The sequence below is a fragment of the Mesoplodon densirostris genome, chromosome 4 (genome assembly GCF_025265405.1).
Source record: "Mesoplodon densirostris isolate mMesDen1 chromosome 4, mMesDen1 primary haplotype, whole genome shotgun sequence".
NCBI classification, from domain to species: Eukaryota; Metazoa; Chordata; class Mammalia; order Artiodactyla; family Ziphiidae; genus Mesoplodon; species Mesoplodon densirostris.
This window is the reverse complement of record NC_082664.1, coordinates 90,005,170-90,031,562: the sequence shown is the minus strand read 5'-3', so window position 1 is coordinate 90,031,562 and position 26,393 is coordinate 90,005,170. Positions and strand designations below refer to the sequence as shown.

Genomic DNA, 26,393 nt, shown 5'->3' with positions numbered 1-26,393 from the left:
GAAGTGCTAGATTTGCATTGGTAGGCAATCTCCCTTTACAGGAAAGAGTATACATACCCAGGGGAATCTCCACCTGATCCAGTCCTTTTGCTCCCCAGGCACTGGCTCGCAGCTAGGGAGGGTGGGACACTATTTGGGGTCATAAGATAAGGGAAAGGAATTCCTTACTGTGCTTGTAAAAAACTTTGGGGAGCCTGGGCTCTGCTGGGAATCAGCCCTATTTTTATTTCAGGTTGGAAAGTCAGGGAAGCCTCCTGGGTTTGGAGTTGGGAAGAGGGACTAGACTTGATAGTTCATTTGGAGACCCTCCACTTCCATCTCTTATCTTATTGTCAGGATCCAACTTAAATCACAAACCACTAAAGTTAGAAAATTCAAGTTCATTGAAGGCAGAACTGAATCCTACTATATTTGTGTTCCAGGAATACAGCCTCTCCATAAATATTTGAAAGGAGATTGCTCGAGTCCATAAATGAGAGAAGTGGCCCGGTTTGCTTTATGGTTGCACCTTAAGTTGTATTCTTGCAACACAGAACCATGTTTTTGTTTTGTTTTGTTTTTTTATAAATTTATTTATTTATTTTTGGCTGCGTTGGGTCTTCGTTGCAGTGCACAGGCTTCTCATTGCAGTGGCTTCTCTTGTTGCGGAGCACGGGCTCTAGGTGTGAGGGCTTCAGTAGTTGTGGCTCACAGGCTTAGTTGCTCTGCGGCATGTGGGATCTTCCCGGACCAGGGCTCGAACCCGTGTTCCCTGCATTGGCAGGCAGATTCTTAACTACTGCACCACCAGGGAAGTCCCCCATGTTATTTTTTTAAATATATATTTTTAATTTATTTATTTGGCTGCGTCAGGTCTCAGTCGTGGCACGCAGGCTCTAGAGCGCAGGCTCAGTTGCCCCACAGCATGTGGGATCCCAGCTTCCCGACCAGGGCTCGAACCCCCATCCCCTGCACTGGAAGGTGGACTCTCAACCACCGGACCACTGGGGAAGTCCCCCCCACCATGTTATTTTATATCAGACAAATAGAAAACACGGCCCAAATGAAGCTCCATTTACATGCAGAATCTCTAAGAACAGAGTGCATATATGAGTATACTGGGATATGTTTGTCCTCTCAAGGTTGTGGACAGAGATGGACCCAAGGCAAGGCTGGAGAGCAAAGCCAAGGGCCAGACTTAGAAGACAAAACCAGAAGGAATGGGAGCTCAGGATGGGACTGGGCATTCAAAGTCAAGCAAATAGAAGGGAGGACACCCCACTTAGTACCCAGTAAGAAAAGTGAGCTCTAAGGTCTAGGTGTTGGAACATGCGAAACTTTAGGAGGTTAAGGGAGGAAGAGAGGATTTGCCTTGAGAGAAAGGAGAACAGTGTCATTTTAAGGAAAGTTTGGGAGAAGACAGTTGCAAGCACAAAGGAGGTCAGCAGACTCAGGTGCTGCAAAGGAGAAAGAGGAATGAGACAAAATAACTGGGCTTAACATTTAGAAGTCGTTGTTGACTTTTAAAACTTTCTATGAGAGCAGATGGATAACGTGTATCAAGAGTAAGATGGGCTTCCCTGGTGGCGCAGTGGTTGAGAGTCCGCCTGCCGATGCAGGGGACACGGGTTCGTGCCCCCGTCTGGGAAGATCCCACATGCCGCGGAGTGGCTGGGTCCGTGAGCCATGGCCGCTGAGCCTGCGCGTCTGGAGCCTGTGCTCCGCAACGGGAGAGGCCACAACAGTGAGAGGCCCGCGTGCCGCAAAAAAAAAAAAAAAAGAGTAAGAAAAAATATACACTCTTTGCCCCAACAACTCCACTTTTGGGAATCTTGTCAAAGGAAATAATCCTAAACTTGGAAAAGTTATCCGCATAAAGATGTCTGTTACAGTTATGTAGAAGGGAGGAGAATGGAAATAGCCTAAATGCTCAACAAATAAAGTGATGAGCTAAACTGAGGTATGCTTATTTGATGAGATATTAAATTGCCATTTTTAAAGTACAAAGTCAATTTTAAAATACCATTTCCAACTAAAAGGAGTAAGACTCCCTTAAAAAAATGACTGGTTACATTTTGCAACAGGGTAAGTACAAGTTGAGTCTAGAACATCTTGTGTGAGAATGCAAGTAAATGTTTAAAGATTGGCGAGACCAAGTCAAAAGAATGCAGAAGCCTCTTGAAAGGGCTCCTGCTGGCTCAATTTGGGACAATTTTGAGCATCAAACAGAATGATGATGGTAATGGATTATATCACATTGAATTTTTTTAAAAAATTAAAAAAAAATTTTTGAGACCATGGGGATGGGGGTGAGGAGGGAGGAGGAGGAGAGGAAACTCTTCTTTACAGAAATGAATGCCAGATAATAAATGCAGGGACTTCCCTGGTGGCGCAGTGGTTAAGAATCCACCTGCCAATGTAGGGGACACGGGTTCGAGCCCTGGTCTGGGAAGATCCCACATGCCACGGAGCAACTAAGCCCGTGCACAACTACTGAGCCCGTGCTCTAGAGTCCACGAGCCACAACTACTGAGCCCGTGTGCCACAACTACTGAGCCTGTGCTCTAGAGCCCGCGAGCCACAACTACTGAGCCCGTGTGCCACAACTACTGAAGGCTGTGCGCCTAGAGTCTGTGCTCCGCAACAAGAGAAGCCACCGCGAAGCCACCGCAATGAGAAGCCCGTGCACCATAAGGAAGAGTAGCCCCCACTCCCCACAACTAGATAAAGCCCGCGTGCAGCAACAAAGACCCAACACAGCCAAAAAGAAAGAAAGAAAGAAAGAAAATTTAAAAAAAAACAAATACAGAATGACAATTAGAGACATCATTTTGCGATCCCCAGTGTAATAACAAATGTAAGCATAGATCATCAATGGAAGCTCCGGAGCCTGCGCGTCCGGAGCCTGTGCTCCGCAACGGGAGAGGCCACAACAGTCAGAGGCCCGCGTACCGCAAAACAAAAACAAAACAAAAAAAACCAAAACAACAACAACAAAAAAACAAAATAAAAAATGTCTAACCTGAATCTAATCATGAGGAAACTATGGAAAAATCCAAAATGTGCGACATTCTACATGACAACTGCCCTGGACATTTCAGAATGATCAATGTCATGAAAAACAAACTAGCAAGAAAAAAATGGGGAACAGTTCAAGATTTAAAGAGATTAAAGAAACAAACAAGTGCAACGGGGGAAGGAACCTTGATAAATCCTGAATCAGGACAAAAAACAAACAAACAAAAAAAACCCCAACTATATATATATGACATTTGGGGGGAAATGGAAAAAAATTAATATAGACTGCATAATACACAATACTATTATGGTAATGGTCTAATGGCCCCATGCAATAATTCCTTATTCTTAGGGAATGGCTGCTGAAGTATTTAGAGCTGAAGTATCCTGATACCTTAAACTTGCATCAAATGGTTAAGGAAAAAAAAGGGTGGGGGGATAGAACAAATGTGGCAAAATGTTAAAAAGTAGTGAATCTAGGTGAAGGCTATACAGATTTCCACTGTACTTTCTTTGAATTTTTCTGTAGGTTTGAAATATTTTGAAAAAAAATTGGAAGAAAATAAAGCTTACATAATAAAAATGGGGAAAATGTGCAATGTTAAGTGGAAAAAATAAGGACATAAAATTGTGTATACCACAATTATAGCTATATAAAAATACGAACAAGAGAAATGATCTTTATTCATTTCAACATTTGTTAAGCTCCTGCCACATGACAGGCTCTGCTCTAAGTGATGGGAACACCTGGCTCCCTTTCAGAATCCTGAGTCTATGGTACAATGCTTAACATGCTTAACTGCAAGACTTTGGATCTGGCAAACTCCACCCAGGTCTTAGAGGAGACTTGCTGAGAGGGCCTCACCTCTGTATCCTTGGTTCCTAGCAAGCTTCCTGGTCCCATGAGGTGCTCAACAATGCCTGATTCCAGCAGCACACACTCTGGTGGGGGAGGAAAGTGCATTAACAGATAGTTTAAAACAAGAGTAAGTTCACAGTGCACATAAGGTATTATAGCTTTTTAATTATCATTTAAACTCTACCCTTATGCTATCCTCCCCCCTCCTCATGTGACTTTACTTCCTACCCTTCCTCACTATGAACCCACCCCTTCTTTATGGTAGGCTGGTTCCCACCTCAATCCCTTCACTCAACTCATGCTGACCTCCTGGCTTGGAATGATCTTTCACTCCTTTGCTTCATCTGTCCAAATCCTACCCAGCTCAGGTCTACCCCCTCCATGAAGCCTACTATCTTTTGTGTAGACTTGATTGATTCCATTCTTCTGAGCTGTCAGCAGCTTAACTCCATATTTCTTAAACATATGTGGCTTCATTTGACATCTACCATGGTAAGCACTTTACAGTTTTCAAATCCTGTTCCATCATTTCCATCATTTCATATCCATCATTTTCCCTAATCCTCACCCACAGTCATCATGCCCTTTGCAGATATAAGGAAAGTGAGAATCAGTGGCACTGAGTATCTTGCCACTGATCCTCAGACATCTGGCTACAGCCCACAATTATTGTTGTCAGATACCTGGTGATTGAGGAGACCCTCCAATATGGATCAACTGGACAATTCTTCTAGAATTTATTATCTCTATGTCCAGCTTTGCTTTGTTAGTCAGTTTTTTAAGCTGCACATTTTTACGATGTGCACGTTATTTTCTCTATTATACCTCATGAAACCAGACACAATATCAGATATTTCAGTATCTCCTACAGTCCTGCTACTCAAAGTGTGGTGGCAGGGCCAGCTGCATCTGTATCACCTGGGAACCTGTTGGAACTACACGGGACCCCATCCCAGCTAGACCTACAGTATCAGAAACTTCAATTTAACAAACTCCCCAGGAGATTCGTGTGCATATTGCAGTTTGGAAAGCACTGTCCTATAACACCAAAGAATATGCACAAAGCAGAAACTCAACAAATATTTTGAGACTTGGGGTCCTGGGAATCCTAGGGTATTCTCAGTTTTACCATCACATCTTACTCTACTCCAGCTTTGAGCCCCCTTCCCTGTGGGGCCTCACGTGGCTCTTTGCTCCCTCACAAGACAGATATGAGCCTAAGGGTGAGGGAGACACTGAGGTAGTGCTCAGAGGGATGTTGGTGAGGTGAAGCTGCTACCTTTCCATCAGAGTCAAAAGCAAATGTTGGTGTTGGCCTCAGGGCTACAACATTCCTGGGGAGAAATTGGTTTTATTTCTCAAAAATGCTTGAGCATCCGAGCCTCTGGAGGATAAGGGGTTTATGACAGACAACACTGGAACTGTTTCTAGACTTGATTTATTGACTTGTCTGTTTCTATTCTGTCACTAAGCTGATTGGCAACGCAACCTGGGACTTGAAGGGATTTCTGTGTATATGCTTGCGCTGCCATCAGGGCCGGGTGGGAGGCGTCTATGCAAGGGCTGTTGGCCTGTGAGGAGGGCGTGTGTGGAAACCACTCGGGAGAAGTGGGTGCCTCTAGGGAGCTGATTGTCTGTGATGTGAGATGTCTATCTTGAGTGGGTTCGAGTATGTGCACAGAGAGCAGTTGGATGGGAGGAAGTAGGTGGGGCTCCCAAGGCAGCAGGCCGGAGCCGGTAGTTCCAGACACATCTTACAGAACAGCCCCTGTCTCGCCCCCACACCACCCCAGCTTTTCCTCCCAGGACATTATTTCCCAGTTGGGAGGCCTTGGGTAGGGTAAAGGAGGGGCGGAAGGCGCCGGAGGGCCAGGAACCCCGGAATCCGAAGACTCCCCTCTTGGCGTTTGGCGCGAGGTGGGAGCTGGGGAGGGGGAACAGACGTGCACAGGTGCGCCCCGTGGAGGATTCATCCTCAGTCCATCCTCAGGAGTCGCATTCCCTGCCCTAGGGTCGCCACTTCACTTCTGAGTCCACACAGGCTGGAAGCCCCCGCCCGCTCCTCTCCGCCGGGCGGGGGGAGGTCGCCTCCTTTAGGCAGCGGAACCCCGCCCCTCCCTTGTTACTGACGAGCCCCGCCCCCTCTCGCCGCCCGGCTAAGCCCCGCCCCCTCTCACCGCCCCGCCGAGCTCCGCCCCCGCCCCGCCCCCGCCCCCTGCCCGGCCACAGAGCTCCCCACGTTCAGTCTGGCTGGCCTCATGTTACTGAGCGGAGCTTCTCCTGCCGGCTCCGGCCCGGGGCCGCGGGCGCAGGGGAGCGCGGGGGGCGGCCCGGCTGGATCGCGCCGGGGCGCCGGAGGTGCGGGAACCGGCCCAGGAGGGGGCGGCAGCGGCGGAGTGGCCAAGTGGCTCCGGGAGCACCTGGGCTTCCGCGGGGGGGGCGGCGGCGGAGGTGGGGGCAAGCCGGCGCCCCCGGAGCCGGACTACCGCCCCCCCGCACCTTCCCCGGCTGCGCCCCCCGCACCTCCCCCGGACATCTTGGCCGCCTACCGACTGCAGAGGGAGCGCGACTTCGAAGACCCCTACTCCGGGGCGCCGTCCGGCTCCGCTGCTCTAGCCACCCCTGCCGTTCCTGGCCCCACGCCGCCCCCGCGCCACGGCTCGCCACCCCACCGCCTTATTCGGGTCGAGACCCCTGGACCCCCAGCGCCTCCTCCCGAGGAACGGATCTCTGGACCACCCGCCAGCAGCGACAGGGTGAGTGCCACGCCGGTCGGGGGGGTGGCAAGGAGGAGAGGTGGTCGGAGGTCTGGGGCTTTCGAGAGGGACAAAGGTGGCCTGACCGGGGCGGGGCCCCTTGGTGTCACGGTTCCTGGCGGACACGATCTTAGTCCCTGACCCCGGGGCTCGGAGCCTTCATCCACCTTTGTTCAGATTCTCGACCTTCTAATTTGGGACGTGCGCCCCAAACTCTGCCTCTTTCCATTATAGCCCCTGAACTAGTGACCCTCCCCCTCCCAGCTCTGCTCTCCTCATCGCAGACCCCGGAGCCTAATCGGGGAGCCTTTTTTCTAACGGGATTGGAGCCCGTTTCTCCCCAGTTTATGGCCTTTCAATCCTCTGGGAGCAGCAGCTCACTGCCCTTTGATCTCTGACCCCTCCCCCTCAGGGCAGAGCCAGCACAAAGCTCCACTCCTTCTCCTGTTAAAAAAGCCCAAGCATCCTTGGAGGTGCTGAAGCCCCAGGAAGGAGGTGAAGGCTGGGTTTCTCCCTGTGCACACGGCAAGAGCTGGCCTTTGCCTTACCCAGTGGGACTGGAGCCGGGTGGACCGTTGTTCTCAGGAAGCCAGAACAGGCAGTATGCAGCTCTTCACCAAGGATGCTGACCACTGAGGTCCAGGCAGGCCCACTCCTGCACTCCTTCCCTTATCCCCCCAGGTATGCGGACAGTCAGTGCTCAGAACCTGTTGCCCAGAAGGGGCTAAGCAACTGAGCCCACTCCTCCTCTCCTCTTGGCCTCCTGCTCCCCGGGTCCCTTCTGAGGGTGGCTAGATCTTTTTGTGGATCTGCAGGCTTGGGGCAGAGAGGCGGGCTGGGCATTCACTCTTTCCAAGAACATCCACTGTGGCTCAAAGGCCCCTGGCAGAGAAGACACCCCCTGCCCAACCTCAGTGCGGCCTTATCCCTCCCTGACAGCTGAAAGTCATCCCCAGGTCCCTGTAGTCCTAAATTCTAGGACGATGACTCGGTGGGCTGCCCTAGCTCTATTGTCCCTCTTCACTTACCCCTGGGAGCTCGCTCTGGGGTTTACTCCCCTCTCCTCAGCAGAGAACAGTTTTCTTTGATTGGAGAGCAAAGTTGCTGTCTGAATCTGTTGGCTCCAGGACTGAGGCTTTCAGCTGAGAGCGCGCCACTGTTCTGCCTGATTCTTGGGTAAGAGAGATGTGTCAGGGTCAGAGCAGAAGCCTCAGGAATGTGAATTATTTTTCCCCTAGTTCCTGCCATGGGGCATGGCTACCCATCCTGGGCCAGGACTGTTTGCCTGCAGAAGGAGCCTATGCTTTCTTCACATGTCCTTAGGCTCCTCTTCCTAATTTTCCCCGATTGGTGGTGGTGGCAGTGAGGCAGAGGAAGCATTAGGCTTTGTTCTTACTATTGATCAGTTAGTCTCCTCCTCCCTGACCACTGCCTGCTGGCATGTGGGCCTGAACTGTCCCTGGCCCTCCTCCTCTCTGTATCGTCTTGGGATGGCATAACAGGCTGCCCACCAAGCCGTGGGCTCCTCCAGGACAAGGACCTTATCCTCATATTGTGTCTCCCAAGTGCCTGACACAGAGTTTGGCATCAAGAGGGGTGCTGCATAAATATCAATAGGTCCTGAGTGGTGACTCTCCACTGCTAGGGTGACCTGAGGGTCAGAGACTCCCCTAACTAAAGTCCCCCTTGTACACTTCCCCACAGAGACCCCAAGGAAGGGGCTGTGCCCACACAACCATGCAGAAACCCACAGCCTCTTCTCACCAAGGGCATCCATGCCTCTCCCTGGGTCGTCCCTGAGATCTGTGGGCTGCTCAGACCTTGGGGGCTAAGAGGTATCTGACTCCTTTGTCAGCTGCAGGGACAGGAATGAAATCCAGCAGGATTTCCTAGGAGCCACACAATTCTGTGGTTTAATGAGTGTGTGGGAAAGACCCAGTATGCCATCTGAGCTGGCCCAGGGGCAGGGATGCTGACCTGGGGCCTCCCACCATTCAGAGAGAGTGGCTCCACCTCTTCAGGAGTGGAGTTTGGATCATCTTAGGAAGAGCCCAGACTAGGTACCTGAGCCCCTTAGCCTAAACCCAAGTGTCAGCACCTGCCTGCAGAACTCACACAGGATTGTACCTTCTGGATGGTGAGCCGGCCTGGCCCCCGAGGCCCCGCTGAGCTGGTGTTCCTGTCCTGTGTGGCTGCTTTCTCCTTAGTCTCAGTTCCCCCTCCGCTTAGCCCTGCAGGTCCTCTTGGCTTGCTGCTTTTGAGTCTCTTCCTGAGGTGAGATGAGGCTGGGGACCAGGTTTTGCCTTGGGCTGGCTCACTTCTCTCCTTCTGCAGTCCAGCAGCTGGTGCTGGGTGGGTCAGAACCCTCTGAGCTGGATCATGAGGTTTGATGAAATGGGTGCAAATGCTTCTGTGATGAGCCAGAGAAGTTGAAGGGGAATGAGCCCAGTGGATGTAGGGGCTGGAGAGAATAGGCCTCAGACAGGACCCTGAGAGGCCTGGGGGCTCAGGACCATTAGCCTCCTCCCCGTGCAGGGCTCTGGCCGCTGGCCCACCCTGAGACCCACGGCTGCAGTTGGCAGGGGTGCAAGGTTGGCCATCTGGGCAGGCCTGGCAGGGCAGGTGTGGGAGCAGCAGGCAGGCAGGGCCTCACCATCTGGCTGCAGGAAGACTCCCTCTTGGTACTGGGCCCTGTCTGGCCATCAGGCTATGCCCTGGCAGAGGGACTAGAGAGCTGTGCCTTCCCTTGCTTTGCTCCCTTTTCTCAGACCTTCAACAGGAAAAACCTGATCTAATTAGGAAAGGGGGATGGGGATGGGAGAGGGGCCCTGATTGGATGAAGCTTTGAGTTGCCTCTGACCATCTGCACAGTGTGTCCTTTGCCTCCATCATGCCAAGATACATGTGTGAGAGAGACAGAGACAGAGAATGAGAGAGTGAGAGAGCAAAACAGAGAGAGAGAGGTGATGTGAATACTAAGACAGTCAAGCACCCTGTATGAATTGAAACTAGGGTTCTTGTTCTTAGCTCACAGAGGGGCTTCTAGGGTTCATGAACCTCCAGAAATACTGTGCACATATTTGGGGGCATGAGCTCACAGCTCTCAGATTCTCACTGGTGTTCACAGGGCTCGAAATATTAAGAACTTTGAAGAATACATACTGTACCTCATAGATGGTTTTCACATGGACTTGGATCCTCTGGGCCCAAGTTTGGAAACGAATCAACAGACAGGCTGGAAGAAGAAAGTGAAGGATACATTCTGGGTGTCAGAAGATGAACAAGACATGCCTGCCCTGGGATTAGGAGGGCAGGTAGGGGCCCTCCCTGGCCAGTGTTCATTGAGTGTTTGAGTATCATTAAGTGACACTGGCCTAAGCGCTGAAAGAGACTCACCACCCAGAAGACCGAGTCCTTGCCTTTTTTGAGTTTGTTTCCTTGTTTGCTTTAATTTTCTTTCGTATGACTTGCGCAGAGTCTAGAGGTGTGATTCGTTTCTCTCACACGTGTCCTTGGGTCTCCTGATGGAGGAAAGGAGGAGGGTTCCGGTCAAGGGATCTGAACTTTGTGGCCTGTGCTGTTGTTGGTGCCACTGCCGTTGGTGCTTCGAGGGGGGCTGAGGCCCACAGGCCTGTCCACTCTATCCGCTGCTGCCTCCTCGTGCTGCAGCACTCCCTCCCTCTGGAAGACAACTGCGGCTTGTTGGCTTGGGCAGTGACTCGGTGATACTGCAGCCCTCGTGCTCCACCCTTTGGGAGCCAGGAACAGCCAGGACCCTGTGACCCTGGATGGAGCAGCTGGCTGGGGCCCGGGACTTGGAGGGCTACCTGCAGCCTATTCCCTTTGCCCTGGAGAACCAGTGTGATATGATATGAGAGTGGAGGTGGGGCCCAAACCCTGCATACAGTGAGCCTGTGGGGCTTGCAGAGCCTGGGGCTCAGCCGTGTGGCTTCATAGCACCTCAAGGTGCTTCACTTTTTGGGAACTTGTTTTGTGTCTGTCACTGTGAGCTCTTGGAGGATCCAGGAATTTGTCCTTTGTATTTAATAATATAATCGTGGACATTTACTGAGCCTCCACCTTGTATCTAGTACCATTTGAAGCAGCTGATGTGTATTAGACCAGTTGATCCTTACAACAACCCTATGAGGACAAGTCTGTTATTCCAGCATTACGAAAAGGGAGACTGAAGCACAGCAATGTTGAGTCACGCTTGCATGGTGTCACAGCTAGTTAAGAGAGCTGAGGTTCCCAGCTGGGCAGCCTGACTCCAGACTGGCTGCCAGCACCGTGTATGGGACCTTTGCACGGGACCTTTGCACCTGCTGAGAGGAGGCCTGCAGAGAGAGGAAGTATCCACTGAGCATTTGCTAATGAACCAGGGGAAGGAGGCTCTTAAGGAAGGAATGAGGATTGCATTCTGTGCCGAGTTTGCCATTTCCTGAATGCTGAAGGCCAGCACTTGCCACCCAATCCCAAAGTGGCCTCGGACATACCTTATAAGGGTCTTAAAAGGTTTGGTAGCATCAATTGCATGTCTGTGATGAATGTTTTACAAGCATGGCATTGCTTTGTTATTAGAAAAGGATAATAAATTTGTTTCACGTGAAGGAGTTTCCCTGGCAGATAAAAGTGGGAAGGGCATTCTAGTAAGTGGGAACAGAAGGTGCAAAAAGTTCAATTCTGAGCAAGGTAAATATCAATAGTACACCATTTCCCAGACTGACAGACTTTCAGTGGAAAAGGGATTTCATGGTTAAATAGTTTGGAGAAATGCTGAATTAAACAAAATTAAGTTAGTCTTTTGGTTGCAGGACTTCTCAGAGCCTTTAACATGCTAAGGTGTATTTTAAATCTACAAATAGAGGAGAGAAGATGCTACATTTCCCAGTTTTTCTGGAAAATCTGTGGCAAGGCAATGAGAATCAGGAGACCTGGGTCTCTGTCCTTCTTGTCTCTGCTACTGCAAGCTGTGCACCCTAGACAAGCACCTGAACTCTGGGGTCTTAATGCCTGAATAAAAGAGATTATCATCAGGGCAAACATTTATTGAGCACTGACTCCTTGCCAGCCTCTGGGCCAAGGACTTTTTACATTCATTGCCCTCTACCCAGTCCTATGAGGTAGGTGCTAATACCATCCCCATTCTACAGATTAAAAAACCAGAGACTTCCAGACATTAAATATAAACTAAAGAAATGGAGAAAAGGGACAGTGGTAGACTTCGGGTACTTTGCAGAGCCCAAATCCTGTGACATGTGTCTCCTTTGCTCCCCTGGCCTCAAAAGCCCCAGAGGTGGGGTCAGAAACTCGTAGCAGGGCCCAGCTGCAGAGTGGAGGGTTCAACCAGATCGTGGGCCTGCCGGCTACCTCAGGAGAGGCCTGGGCAGGAAGGAGAGGCAAGTCCTGGCAGCTGCTTTGGGAGGAGCACTGCCCAACTGAACAGGCACAAGACCAGGGTCCTGGAGGCACCCTGCCACCCTCCTGCAGGAGTGGAGGGAGCCACAGAGCCCTCTGGGCAGAGCTACTTACCTACTAGTTTGGAAATATTTCAGCATTTCAACAGCGTACCAGAGGATTTGCCTAAATATCAGCCCTGGCTTTAGGTGCCTCCCCTGCCAGTTCCTTCCTTCTGCCCTTGAGCCAAAGGCTTTGATCCCTATCAAATGTGGATTCTCCTGACAGGCTGCTCCTACAGCCCCTGCTGGTCGGTCAGAGTTAGATGAATTGGGATCTGAGAGTCTGTCACTCCAGAAGATGGAGTCTGGGTAGAAGGCGGCCTTTTGAGCACCCAGTACATGCTCACTCAGCACCTACTGTGTGCCAGGCCCTGTGATGGATGCCGTATACAACAGTGAGCACGGCAGAGTCAGGTAGAGGGCCCATAAACAAAGTAAATCATGATAGAGCAAAGGTGTCAGAAGCCTACAGGGGCAGCTTCCCCACACTGAGCAGTTTTGCCTCTTCACGTGACCTAGAAGCCACTGGGAAAGCAGGTCTGGTCTCTGACACGTTCTGTATGTCCAGGTCAGGTGCCCGTCCTTCCCAGCAGGCGTCTCTGCTGCTGCTCCTGACCCCGGCCCCATGGGTGGCTTCTCTAGGTGCCCCAGCCCAGGGCGGAGGCCAGGGCTTCCTGGAGCAGGGTGTGGAGCCAGGCATGGAACAGAGGAGCCATTGAGCTGCCCACAGAGCTGCCACCTGGGTGCCCACGGGCCCTGAGCTGCCAGGAGCTGCCAGGAGGGGTCGCAGCTCCTGGCACTGGCCCAGGACTCCAGTGGGACGGGTGCTGCCTGCAGCTCTGACTGGGCTTGCTCAGGGAAGGCAAGGGGGGGCTCTGTGGAGTTGGAGAGGGGGGCCTGGGGCTTGGGCCAGGTGCTTCTGCTTATTGAGCAGCTTCCAGGGACTCATACCCCGTGTTTGCCTCCCCAGCCAGATTCATGCTTCCTCCTCCCCTGAATGAACAAGGAAAAGTGCTTCCTTTGTCCATTCTTCCTTCCTCTGTTATATGAACTGATCTAACAAATATTTACTGAGCACTTTTAGGTATTGGGAATTTAGCAATGAACTGCCCTCAGGAAGTTCACAGTCTGCAGGAAGACAGATAATAAAACAAGTATTTACTACACAGTGTGTTGATAGCCCAGCACAGAGGCCCTAAACAGACCTGGAGGGAGAATGGAAGGCTTTCTAAAGAAAAATAATCTGATCCAGGTAAAGGGAAAGCCTTTGAGATAAGAAAGAGATTATACAGCTTTCAGGTAACAAAGTAACCTAGGGTGGGTAGAGAGAACCCAAAGAGCAAAGTGGAATCTTTAAATCCCTTTAACTTTGGACTTGTTCTTCTGGCACTGGAGAGCCACTGCAAGGTTTAAGGATAGCACATTTGTTGATTCAGTTACTGTTAAGTAGCTGCCACATATGAGTGTAAGGCTGGGTGGGTACCCAATGGGCTGGCTCCAGAGCCCCTTGGTCAAGTGGGTGAGACTGTGGGTGCCTGTTGGCCTGGGGTGAAGCAGCTCGGGGTAGGAGTGGATTCCTTTTCTGCACTTCCTGCAGGAAGGAGGACTCGCAGAGGGGGGCTGTAAGGGGAAATAGGCAGTGATCTAGCAGAAACATTTTTCTAGTGCCCACTGTGAACCAGGTGCTTACTGGAGCTGGAGGGACAGAAGTGACAAAGAGCCCCAGGCCAGTGGATGCTCTGGTGGAGGTGATGGGATGATCTGAGATGGTGGTCTTCTCAGAAGCAGGCAGAGATTCAAGGGAGGTAAAGGAGCTGGGGGTCTTGACTGGAACAAGGTGAAACGAGTAGGAGCTGAAGAACCGATGGATGAGATGGTAGGAGCTGTTGGGACATTCTTGAGACCCCTAGAGGGGCCAGTGGGGGTTCAAGGAACATGCAGAAGGGGTCTCTGAGGTGGGAAGTTTTCTTTCTCCATTTCCGCCTTGCTAGGGGTCCCAGGTCCTGTAACCCAGGACAGGCGGTCATCATCCCCACAGCCTCCCTGCACAACTGTCTCCCACAGTCCTGATCTGGACCAGAACCAAAGCCTAGACCGAGAATAGGGGAGAGGCAGGAGTGGCCCCTTCCCCATGCTGCAGGCCCCGGAGCTACCTCTTGTCAACGCCTGGCAACCCGGTGTGCGGTGCTCTCCCGCCCCGAGGTGCAGTTAGCGCGCCGCGGGCTGTGCTCTGTCTCTGCCTCGGCTGGTCCCCCCGAGCCTGTGCCCAGCTTGAAGAAAGGCTCTATTGTCCTCAGCTGCACCCCGCCCCGAGCCCCTTAAGCTCCTCTGCAGGGTGTGCGGCTTGCACCCTGGGATGGGGAGGGCCAAGACCAGGCCTTTCCTGTCCCTGTCCTCCAAGAGCCCGGGGGATTTCAGCAGAGCCCAAACCCTGGCTTTCTCAGGGCTATCCTAAGGTGGTCTCTCTCCCAGGACAGCCAAGATGCCCAGTGGTAGCAGGGTGGCAGCATGATTTTGCACAAAGGGCACAGGTTCCATCCTGGTTTCTCCACTTATGTGGAATGGACTTGGGCATGTTGTTCCCTACCTGCCCTGAGCCTCCATTTCCTTAAAATGGGGATAATAATTCCCACATGACATTGTGAAGGATGTTGTGAGGATAAACCAGCGAACTGTGGCATAAAGTCAGTACCTTCCTTGATGGTCAGCAAATACTTATTTAGCATCTGGGAATGCAGTGCTAGGCATGGACCAAGCTAATCCCCCAGTTGCCTACTGTTCCCTGCTTATTCTTTGAACTCCAGCACCTTTATAGCCAGGTCTCTGAATTAATTCCCTCTGTTAGGCCACCTGGTATAGGCTCCGGTCCTGCCTGGACCCTGACTGAGGCAGGCCTTAAAGTCCAGAGCCTCATCCTGTCCATTTAGCCTAGGGAACGGGCCAGAGGCACAAAATTAACAGAAAAGAAAGATGTACCATTCTGTTGGCAGCCTAGTGGGGACCCCTGCAAAGGAAGAGCCAGAGCTTCTCCCCATCCAAGCTCCTGGGCAGCCTGCCCAGGACTCTTGCTCCCATGGACAGAGCATCCTGGGGAGAAGCAGAGCTGTCTCTCAGACGTCTGAAGCTTGCTCCCCTCACTCTCTTCCCAAAGTTAGCAATTCTAGAAGACTATGCGGATCCGTTTGATGTTCAGGAGACTGGTGAAGGCCCAATAGGAGCTTCAGGAGCCCCAGAGAAGGTCCCCGAGAATGACGGTTACATGGAGCCCTATGAGGCCCAAAAGATGATGGCCGGTGAGTGATGGAGTTAGGGGTGGGGGTGGTGTGGGGGGTTGCTCCCTGAGGCCTGAGTATCTGTAGAACAGGCTCTGGGACCCACAAGTCTTAAGGACTGATTCCTTGGTCCCTAGAAAATATGGAGAAAGCCTTTGCTGGGTCTTTGGGGAGGGTGGCCATTGCCTTCAAGATTGTCATTTTGGAGAAGAAGCTGGGACTTGTGGTGCCTGAGACGTGAGGTGCTAGAGAAGGCCATACAACCAAAGGGCAGACAATAGAAGCATTTGAGAGCTAGTGGTGTGGGCTGGGGGTCACTGATCCCAAGAAGAGAATCACTAGCTTTAGGGAAGGTGATGGGTCTGAAATGATGGGACCTGGAAGCGAACATCTATGGCAATTGGAAACACATGACTAGAAATGCAGATGCAATGCACATGATATTGGGCAAGCAGTTCAAGGAGTGAGGGCAGGGAGAAGTGAATGAGACCTGGCCCTGGGGAACAGAGGTCAAGAAAGCATCCAGGGAAAGGGAACAATGTGGGTGATCAGAGAGGAGGACAGGGGTGAATCAGTGTAAGCCAAGGCCCCAGGGAAGGATGAGAGGAAGGTTTGTTCAGGGGCAGATAATCTTAGTGCTGGGCATACAGGAGAGCTAAAATGAGGGAGGCCAAGAGGGGTAGTGCAGGTCTTGAAGGCTCAAATGAGGCATTTGGACTTGCTCCAAAAATGGGAAGGGAGCCATTATGGATTCTTGAGCAAGAAAGGAACAGGATGAATATGGCATTTTTAGAGGATTACTGAGGCTTTGGGGTACAGAACACACTAGAAGAACTGGGCATCAGAAAGATGAGTTAGGGGGCTTCCCTGGTGGCGCAGTGGTTAAGAATCTGCCTGCCAATTCAGGGGACACAGGTTCGAGCCCTCGTCTGGGAAGATCCCACATGCTGCGGAGCAACTAAGCCCGCACGCCACAACTACAGAGCCTGCGCTCTGGAGCCTGTGAGCCACAACTACTGAAGCCCGCGCACCTAGAGCCTGTGCTCTGCAACAAGAGAAGCCACTGCAATGAGAAGCCCGCGAACTGCAACGAAGAGTAGCCACCACTCACCGCAACTAGAGAAAGCCCGCATGCGGCAACAAAGACCCAACGCAGCCAATAAATAAATAAATAAATAAATAAATTAAAAAAATAAGAAAGATGAGTTAGTAGGCTATCGTGGAAATTGTTGAGGCTTTAAGGGACCAATAATTAACACCCCTTTCTTCCCCTCTGAGCTTGGATATAACTGAGGAATAGGATTAAGGAAACAGATAGATGGAGATAGCAATGCCAGCTTTATTACTGATAAAGTTGATTGGAGAACATTACTTAGCTATGTCACCAGAATGACATAGCTAAGAATACTTCGCCACAGAATTAAGCTTGCCTACTCAGGCTTGGGCAACTCAAGACAGCTATAGGCCCCTGCACGGGGGCAGGAGGAGAAAGAACCAGAATGTTCTCTCTCTGCAAGTAGGCAGATCTGGGAAAGAAAGGAAGCTTCCATTGGCCAATCAGATAAGCTGTTCTCCCTCCCTGGGAGAGGTGGGTGAGGGAGCAGACAGCAGTAGGGAGTGTCATTCCATGGAGCCCCTGAAACATGAGCCTGTAGATTGGAGGTTCACCCTAGCAGTAATCTAGATGTGGAGAGTTGAGGGGGAGAGTCATCAGGTATTGGCACTGAACACATGGGATTCAGAGAATGAAGGAGGGCCAGGACCAAGGAGAGCAGTGTAGTAGACAGAAATGGAGAAAGTGAGAGGGCGGCCACTGTGTTTAGATCAGAAGGGTGTAGACCCCCAGGAGGTCCATGAGTGCTGTGGAATTGTATGTGAAAATTCGCACAGTTTTCTGGGGAGTAGCTCCATAGCTTTTATCAGATTTCCACTGGGTCAGTGATCCCCAAATGAGGATCACAGAACAGACTAGAAGAATTTTTCGGGAAAGCAGTGAGTTTGAAACATCAAAGTGAAACATTTTTATGGCAGTTGGAAACATATAGATGCAAAGGGTGCCATGAGACTGGAGAGTGAGGGCAGGGAGAAATGAATAAGATTTGGCCCTGGCAGACAGAGACCAAGAGAGGATCCAGGGAAAGAGACCAAACGGGGGTGATGGGAGAGGAGGACAGTCCATGAAAATGACTTGTCCAAAGGGTACAGTTTCAAGGAGGGGGTGGTCAGCAGTACCTGAGCAACAAAGAAGGATATCCTGAATGCGAAATGACATAACTTGGGACACAAGGAAATAAATGGATCTGAGTAGCAAGGAGATGGACCATGCCTCAGTTTCCTAAATATGTAAGCCTCAGCTCCCCAGCCCTTGTTGGCCATCGCAGGATCTTTTTTCTGTCTTTCACTCTGGTGCTTCTCTGCCCCTGCCTCTGTTGGGTCCCATGCTTTTGGAACCCTAGAGGTGTTCTGAGGGTGAGGGACCCCAGATGTGTGGCCACTGGGCTCCCCCCAGAGCCAGCATCTCCTCTGAAGGCTTGTAGCTGGGGAATGCTGCCGGGGGCGCTGAGCCAGGCAGCCAGGACTGCTCACACCTCCCCTCCTGCCTTGCCCTGGCAGAGATCCGGGGCTCCAAGGAGACAGCAGCTCAGCCCTTGCCCCTGTATGACACGCCCTATGAGCCAGAGGAAGAGGAGGGGGCCACCCCGGAAGGTGAGGGGGCCTCCTGGCCCCGGGAGTCCCGCCTGCCAGAGGATGATGAGAGGCCCCCTGAGGAGTATGACCAGCCCTGGGAGTGGAAGAAGGAGCGGATTTCCAAAGCCTTTGCAGGTGAGTCCTGGGTCGAGAGGGCAGGTCTGCTGGGGCCTCTGAGCAGCTTTCCAGGCTCAGGGGGATGGGAGGAGTGGGCTTGGGGTGGGGGTGGGGGTGGGGCAGGAGCTGGGCTCAAGGGAAGTGCAGTTTAGTTGCACCATGGAGAGTGGTGAGTTGGGCGGTGTGGACACAGAACTGTGTGCAGGGTCGGGATGACTCCCTGCATCACCACCTCTCAGAGGCCAAGAGGCTTGGGCCACTTCCATCTTTTGGGAGGCAGGGTATACTTAAAAAATAAAGAAATTCCAAACAAAATGATAAAACTTGTGGCATATGTTAAATACTTACACGTAACAAAGGAAAGCATTTAACACTCCAGACAGTGAAAACCCACTGTGTGTATAGCCTAGCCCCAAGGGTATTTCTCAGGAGCGGGAACCAGTGGGGAGAGGGAGAAATCATCAGGTTTCTCCTGTACCAAGCACCCCAGTGTCCATCCCAGGCCCGGAGTCCAACATAGAGAGGGCCTGAGTGGGTGATACAAGAGCCTGGTACAAGAGCCTTGTTCAGTGAGAACATAAAGGACTTCAGTGCCGTTAGACCTCATTCCTACTCCCATGTCCTCCTCAGCCCTCCTTGGGCAAGGAGCTCATCCTGGAGCTGGACTCGGCTCTCCGCCCTGTCCTCCCCACCCCGGCAGCCACACTGGGAAACCACAGGTTCCTAATTTGTTTCCCTTAAAGCGTGCACCGTTGAGGATGGGCCGTTTATCTCCCGAAGTCTCCTTGGAGAATCAATACTGTTTGAATTGCTTAATGGGAAAATCTATGTTCCTCATTAGGAAACCTGTTAGCAGTCCTGCAGCCGCCAGTGGCATGGCTCTCCTAATTGTCAAGGCTCAGGATTGAGGGTTTGGTGGGTAAATTTCAATAAAACATCTGCTCCAGCTTCTGAGTTTTCCTGACAGCCTGAGGCTGGGCTGTCTCAGTCTCTGCCCATGAGTTCCCAGGCTGCAGGCGAAAGGGGGAAGGGAGGCAAGGTGGGGCATGCCAGGATGCTGTGTGGGTGTCCAGGTACGGTGCTGGGGAGTATGGGCAGCTCCTGGTCCTGCTTTTCCTCCCTGCCTGGGCCCTTTGGGCCCTGGAGGCTTGTGAGAGGTCAAACAAAGGGGACCTGTGGGGCTGGCAGAGCAAGACCCTGTGTCCGGCTGTTTGCTCCTGGAGCCTCCCACCCACCATGGTGCGGTCAGTGTGGCTCTGCCCAGTCCTCTGAGGGTCCTCTTCTTCCCTCAGAAGCCGCCCCTGCCTCTGCTCTGACCCTCCTCCTTTCTAGGCTGTCCTGTGTCCTGGCTCTGGGTTTTGGTGTCTCAATCTCTGCCTCTCTCTGTCTCTGTCTCTGTCCCTGTCTGTCTCTCTTCTCCCTGCTGCTACTGGCTCCAGTTGACATTAAGGTCATCAAAGACCTACCTTGGCCTCCACCGGTGGGACAGCTGGACAGCAGCCCCTCCCTTCCCGACGGGGACAGGGACATCTCCGGTCCAGCCTCACCCCTCCTTGAGTCCAGCCTGGAGGATGGCAGCGGTGGGTCCTTTGGGGGCTTCTGGCCAGGGTGATGTGTCCTCTCAGCCCTCAGGCCCTGTGGATTGGAGGAGCAGAGAGGTGGGGCAGAGTTCAGAGAACCCAGGAGGAATCCCTCTTGCCCTGGAAGAAGATGGAAGGGGCAAAGTACACGTTCCTCCCTCCCCTAAAGGGGTGGGGAAGGTATCTCTTGAGGGAGGCCCCTTCCAAATCTTTCCCCCCATGCCATAAAAATCCATTATTCTAAATTCAGTCTTTTGGGCAGAGCTCTGCCTGACCAGATCCCTCAGCAGTGCAAATAACGCCTGAGGCAGGGGCGATGCTAGCACAGGAAGTATCTAACTCCTTAAAGGAAAGGTTTGATCTTTGTATCTGGTGACTGGAAAGACAACGAGGGCTTGAAAGTGCTACACGGAGAGAAAAAGAGCCCAAATGGGGTGAAAAAAGACACTGAACGCTTCTACTTGCAGTTTTACCCAGAATGGGCAGCCAGGGATGTGCTTGCATCTGTGCATACGCACACGGGCATGAGCACCTGTTTGTACATTTGTGCGTGGGTGTGAGTGGGTATTTTGTAAATACAGGCTGAAGGAGGGTCTCTGTCACCTGTGCATGTGTGCTCGTGCCCGTGTGGCCCACTGGCTTCAGTCCTCCCTGGACAGGCTCGGCGGTCATGCCTGTCCCAGTCCGGGAGGCCAGGGCTGCCTCTGCTGGGCTTCTGTTGGGGGGGGGGGGAGCCTGTGGGACGCGACCTTGGGGGCGAGGGAGGGGCGGGCTGGCTGGCGGCTTTGGGCAGGATTAGCCTGTCAGGATGGCACCAAGGGGAGTCAGATAATTGTTCTCAGATCGATAAGTCATTTCTACAGAACGGCTTGGCAGGGTGATTTGGAGAACAGTAATGAACTCTTGAGGAGGAGAAAGGAACAATATTATCAGCACTGAAGCCACCCTGAGGGGGATGGAATAGGGGAAGGCAGTCAGCTCCTCCAGAGGGAGGAGCTTAAGTGGTTTCTCAGGTTGCTGTCTCCCCTCTCCTGCCACGGTGTGGGGACTGGGAGGCCCTGTGGCACAGGAGAGCTGAGCCCCGCCCCTGCCCCCACCCCACCCAGGGATGGACCCAGGATACTGTCCCTAGAGCTGGTCAGGCTCATGAGCACGCCCCACCCTTCCAGAACATTCCTTTGCCCCCTTTTGGCTGGAAATGGGGATGGGGCACTGGCTAGTCTATAGGGCTCTATCTCTAGGGTCCTCAGAGTCTATGACTGGTATGTCCCCCACAGCCCAGTTTGAAGGATCTGAGAAGAGCTGCCTGTCACCTGGCCGGGAGGAGAAGGGGCGGCTCCCTCCCCGACTCTCTGCAGGGAACCCCAAGTCAGCCAAGTCCCTAAGCGTGGAGCCCAGCAGCCCCCTGGGGGAGTGGACAGACCCAGCACTGCCTCTGGAAAACCAGGTGTGAGTGTCTGTGTCCAACTGGGGACTCTCCCCTCCCTTCCCCTCCTGGCACCGGCTTGCCTGCAGGGGACACCCAGAATGGGTGGGCCTGGACAGCGAGGGACCCAGCAGAGATGCCCCCCTTCCTCTCTCTTGTCCTCAGCTGGTACCACGGGGCCATCAGTCGAACAGATGCCGAGAACCTGCTCCGGCTGTGCAAAGAGGCCAGCTACCTGGTGCGCAACAGTGAGACCAGCAAGAACGACTTCTCCCTGTCCCTCAAGTGAGTGGGGCCTGCTGGCTGGTGGCTTTAGGCAGAGTGAGCCTGTCAGGATGACTCCAAGGGGAATCGGTGGGGGGATAACCAGCAGGACAGGAGGAGTCTCCAGTATCTCTCCTGCCCAGCCAGGCTGGGGAGAACTTCATCCCCTGTGAACATGTGCCGACTCTGTGCCAAGCCCTGGGCATCGGGAGACGTCTGAGGCTCAGCCCCGGCTCCCAAGGAGCGCAGAGTCCATTGGGGGAAGCAGTCAAGCTATAGAGTGCAGCTTAGAAGGCTTCTGTCACTTTCTAGCTCTAGTGGCCTGGGGCCCCCTTAACCTCTCTGAGCCTCAGTTTCCATATAAAATGGGGGAATAATCATATCTGACTTATAGGGAAGGATTAAATGAAATAAGCACTTAGCATAGTGCTAAGTGCTTAATGAATTATCACTATCATCATTATTAACGGAAGCCCAAGATGTTCTACAAGTACAGGCGAGGAGATAGGAACTTTGCCTGTGGGACTCAACAGGGTGAGATGGAGGCTGGGTGCTGGGAGGAGGATGGAGCAGTGGACACAAAGCTGTTCTTGTTCACTCTGAAGGAGAGGGCAGAAGGTCTGGGTGCTAGCGGCTGACAACTGGGCTTTAAACGGTCCTGGAAGAGGCAGGGGAGGCAGGGCTCCTCCTCCTCCTTAGCCTTCCACTCCGGGCACAGATACAGAGAGACCAGCATCAGCCTCCCAGGTTCTACTGGCAGGATGGCTAGTCCTCTCCTCGGTACCTAGGAGTTTTGCCTGGTAGAACCTGCACCCCACATAGCAGCCTGTCAGAGTGCTGTGTCCAGTCACATCCCCCATCATTACAGGGGCATCTATACCACTTCCTATCACTTTTTCTAGGGGGCATTAGAGTACAGGTATACCCCACTTCAGACATATCCAATATATGGAAATTTGGGAGTATTAAACAGATACACTGGAGGATAATTATTCAACTTCACTAAAAGATAATGGAAAAAATGCCAGATTATAGTCAGATAACCTGAATTTCATTCTTGGTTTTAATAAAACTAGCTGTGTGACCTTAAGCAAATCACTTAACCCCTCTGGACCTCGGTTTCTACCTTTGCAAAATATGTCAATGGATACCTCTTAGGTTTCTTCCACCTCTTATGCTGGGGGAGTCTGCAAATTATAACATCAAAGGAGCATTTAGGAAAAATTCATTTGTCAAAAATTTGATCTACATAACTTCAGAATGTGTATTGCTTTAAAAATTATAGTTAAGATTCATAGAGCATCTACTATGTGCCAAGCAGCATACATACCATCTCCAAACCAGCTACTGTCCTGCAAGATCAATCTCTTTTTTATAGAAAGAAAATCGATTCAAAGAGGTATGTGACTTGCTCAAGGCCACCAGCTAATAAAGTGCCCAGAGCAGGATCTGAACCCAGCTCAGGCCAACTCCAAGAACCACACTGTTCCATTACACAGTTCCACCCCCCATCAAGTTTGGTATGGTTCAAGGCAAGAGGAGACATCGGGGTCTGGCTCCCGAGCAGAGCAGAGCAGAGCCTGGGCCCTGCCATATCCTGAGGAGTGAAAAGGGGAGGCCGGCCTGGACACCGCTCCAGCCCAGGCTGATCAGGCCCTGCCAGCATCTGTCTGCCAGAGCCTCGTTTACATATAAATGGTTTCTCTGAAATACAATTATGGTTTCTCTTCTCTCTGTAATGGAAGGGCTTTCACTGGTACTTAAACAGCTTCCTCCAAAAGCCATGCCAGCCCTAGCCCTGCGGCCCAGCTAGTCCCACCTCAGTTCCCTGAGGGTCAGGCAAGGGCTCTGCTGTGTCTTAATGGACCCCTGGGACGAAGTCCCAGGAGGTCAGTTATCCAGGTGTGGAGGCTGAGCGCTCAGCTGCCAACTCAGTTCTCTGGCCACTTGTTGCCCTTCTTGGCCATATCTGTCCTTGAAGGAGAAGATACAATGTACAGTTTTCAGGAGAGGGGATTCTGTCAAGTGGACTGTGGGGAGGGGGCTGTCCCCAAACTGTGGGAGCACAGGGCCTACCCTGATGCCCATAGCCTTGGGCCTGGGTTTTGGCATAGGGCAGACAGGGGAGGGCAACCACTCACTGCCTCCCCTCTCTACTGCCCCAGGGGGCTGTACGTATTCCTCAGACCCTTTGCTCTTTTCCCCAGGGCCTGCATGGTCACTGTCAACTTCAGCCGTTATCTCAGCCCTGCAAATGAAGGATGGTCCCACACCCTGACACACACGCCCAGGCTTTAGGGAACTGTACCCTGGGGTGGGGGGAGGGAAGGATGGTGTTAAGGGCCTGTTTTTTTCCTCCCATCCCTTTCCTCTTTAGTCTCCCCACTCTCTGTGCTTTCTCACTTGTGGCCCTAGTGAAATGGGACCAGTCAGAGCCCTCTTTGTACACAGACAGGGGAAGCAAGTGAGGGGGTTTGCCAGCCTCACCTCTCAAGGGTGGCAAACCTCACGAGGAGGCAGCCCCCTCCCCAGTCCTACCTCCCACACCAGCTTCTGAGCCCGGCCCTTGTCCCCAAGTAGGCTCTGACCCGCAGAAACAAGTACTCGGGCTTCAGGGCTCTCCCAAGCATGGTTTCCCCATTGCCTGTCTGGAGTTTCAGACCTGGGGCCTGGCCGACCAGGCCTGTGGTAGTTGGAACAAACGTTCTTGCTGGGAGCCGGCCAGAGCTCTGAGCAGCAGGGTCCCTGTCTTGTGGGCAGGGCTGGGCACTGATGCTGATTTCCTGGATTGTGGTGGGGAGATGGGAGAGGCAGTGGGGCATGTCCTCTCCGAGGGAGGGGACGGAGCTGCAGCCTCACAGATGATGTCATCCCAGGCAGAAGAGCCGGACAGATGAGCTGGGGGATTGGCCCAAGGCCCAGTTAGCAGGAGGGTGAAGGGATGTCCCCAGGACAAGGCAGCTGAGTATTCCCAGATTTGGGGGTGATGTCCAGCTCCCTCTCTCCCCTAGTCTCTACAAGAGAGCCCCAACCAAGATTCGCCTGGTTGGTTGTCTCATGCGTCCACCCACTGTCCTGCCAAGGGTGTCTGTGTGTTCACAAGGCACCAGGAGCTCCCCCACACAGATGTCCTCCCCTACAGCTCAAGGAGGGGGAGGGTAAACTGGCCCTGGTCGCATAGGCTGGGGGGGTGCATAGGCTGAGGCAGGAGCGACTGGATCCCAGGGTTCGGGGATGGTGCTGATAGCTTGTTTCCACCTGCACACACCCTGTACACTCACCACCCACACATTCTTGGCACAACCAGTGCCCTCACCACAAAGCCAGTACCTACTGCTGCCTACTTACAAAATCCCCTACATCCCCTCCCTGCTTCCTGGACTGACCTCCACCTTCCCTAGTTGCCTCCACTCTCAGCTGGCTTGGAACAACCATGTTTGCAGCGGGTGGTGGGGTGGTAACGACGACCGGAGAGGGCCCCACTCACCAGGGTCTCTCCTCCTCTTCCCAGGAGCAGTCAGGGCTTCATGCACATGAAGCTGTCCCGGACCAAGGAACACAAGTATGTGCTGGGCCAGAACAGCCCGCCCTTCAGCAGCGTCCCTGAAATCGTGCACCACTACGCCAGCCGCAAGCTGCCCATTAAGGGGGCCGAGCACATGTCCCTGCTCTACCCCGTGGCCATCCGGACTCTGTAGGTGTGAGGCCCGGGCGTTGTGACAGATCTGGACCCAGCCCTGTGCTCATCCCCTGGCTGAGGGCTGTGGCCCTTCTTGGGCCACATGATCTCTCAAACCTTTCTTGGCCCTCTCCCTGGAATCGAGTGGCAGCTGGAGATTCCTTAATTTATTCTAAAGGGAAGGACTACTGGAGCCTTGGAGTAAGAGGTGGTCTGGAGCTGAGGATAGAGGACTCCCTGGGGAGAAAGGATAGCTCCAGGAGGAAGGGATTTCAGAATCGCTGATCTCCTGAGGAGTTTAAGATAGACAGCTCCAGCCCCTTTCTGCCCCTAGGGCAGAGGTGGCGACCTCCTCCCCGCCACCCTCTTTACCCAGGGGTGGAGGGGTGGACTGGGAATGGAGCTGGACTCGGGCCCTCGGGTGCTCTAACCACCTCTCCGCCTCCACCCCCAAACCACTGGCGGGCTCCGCCCGGAGTCTGGTGCGGGGCGCTTCGGGAAGACAGACCCCTGGGATGGAGACACTGGGGGTGGGGAAGGAGGGGAAGGGCTGGGCCGGAGGGAGCCCGGGGCCGCCCCGGCTCCGGGCCAGAGGCAATAAATAAACCCAGTCCTGCCAGGCACAGCCGCTTCCGCGCCTCCAGCGCCGCAGCTCCCTCCCTCCCCCTCCCACCCCACCCCCACCCCCACTCCGGCTGACGGGGGAGGGAGTTGAGCGAGCACAGATTCTGTTTATAAATCAGCTCTGGAGAGGACACAGGCGGCTGTGAAAAGCACTTTCGAAGCATCAAGTTCCTTCCTTTGACGAGATGTCAAAACATCCCCCCCCGCCCCCGCCCCCGCCCCGGCTCCGGGCACCAGAGCCGGCCTGCCGCGCGGCGCCCCCTCCCCGCAGCCCCGACAAGCGCGGCTCCCAGAGAGCGCATCTAATTTCCTGCCTACAGCCATTTGTCTGGGAGGAGGGGAGCCACGGAGAGACAAAGAGGCAGCGCGCCAGGCGGGAGGGAGCGGGGCGCCCCTGCCACGCGGAAGCCGCGCGCCGGCGGAGGCGGGAAAGCTGGCGGGCCGACTGCGTTTCCTTTCCAGAGGAAGCGGGGGCCTGCCGCGCCACCCGCGGCCTCGGGCCGATGGGCCCGGCCCCGAGACCTGCAGGCGGCCAACCCGGGCCCGGATCTCCCTCGTGGCTGCGGCGCCTGGAGGGGCCGCCCGCGCGCGCCCCCTGCTGGCCGCGCCTCTACCCGAGGGGCCACACCAACCGCGGCCCTGGCGGCCCCCCAGCCCGCGCCCGCAGCTGGA

The 26,393-nt window shown here is 53.3% G+C and overlaps 1 protein-coding gene across 7 annotated transcripts; it reads left to right on the top strand.

Annotated features, from left to right (window-relative positions):
- The first annotated feature begins 6,088 nt into the window (after window positions 1-6,088).
- On the top strand, window positions 6,089-25,722 carry SHF (Src homology 2 domain containing F). 7 transcript variants are annotated; one of them, XM_060098343.1, is made up of 7 exons: window positions 6,089-6,612; window positions 15,223-15,364; window positions 17,957-18,166; window positions 19,588-19,728; window positions 21,006-21,177; window positions 21,320-21,439; window positions 24,930-25,722. In XM_060098343.1, exons 1-7 carry the CDS (start codon window positions 6,115-6,117, stop codon window positions 25,114-25,116), a joined length of 1,470 nt encoding a protein of 489 aa, XP_059954326.1. In that variant the 5' UTR covers window positions 6,089-6,114; the 3' UTR covers window positions 25,117-25,722. The 7 variants fall into 7 exon arrangements, with proteins under 7 accessions (XP_059954326.1, XP_059954325.1, XP_059954328.1 ...); XM_060098342.1 differs by lacking the exon at window positions 24,930-25,722 and adding an exon at window positions 22,797-23,019; XM_060098345.1 differs by lacking the exon at window positions 24,930-25,722 and adding an exon at window positions 22,918-23,008 and having other exon boundaries at window positions 21,006-21,175.
- The last annotated feature ends 671 nt before the right edge of the window (window positions 25,723-26,393 follow it).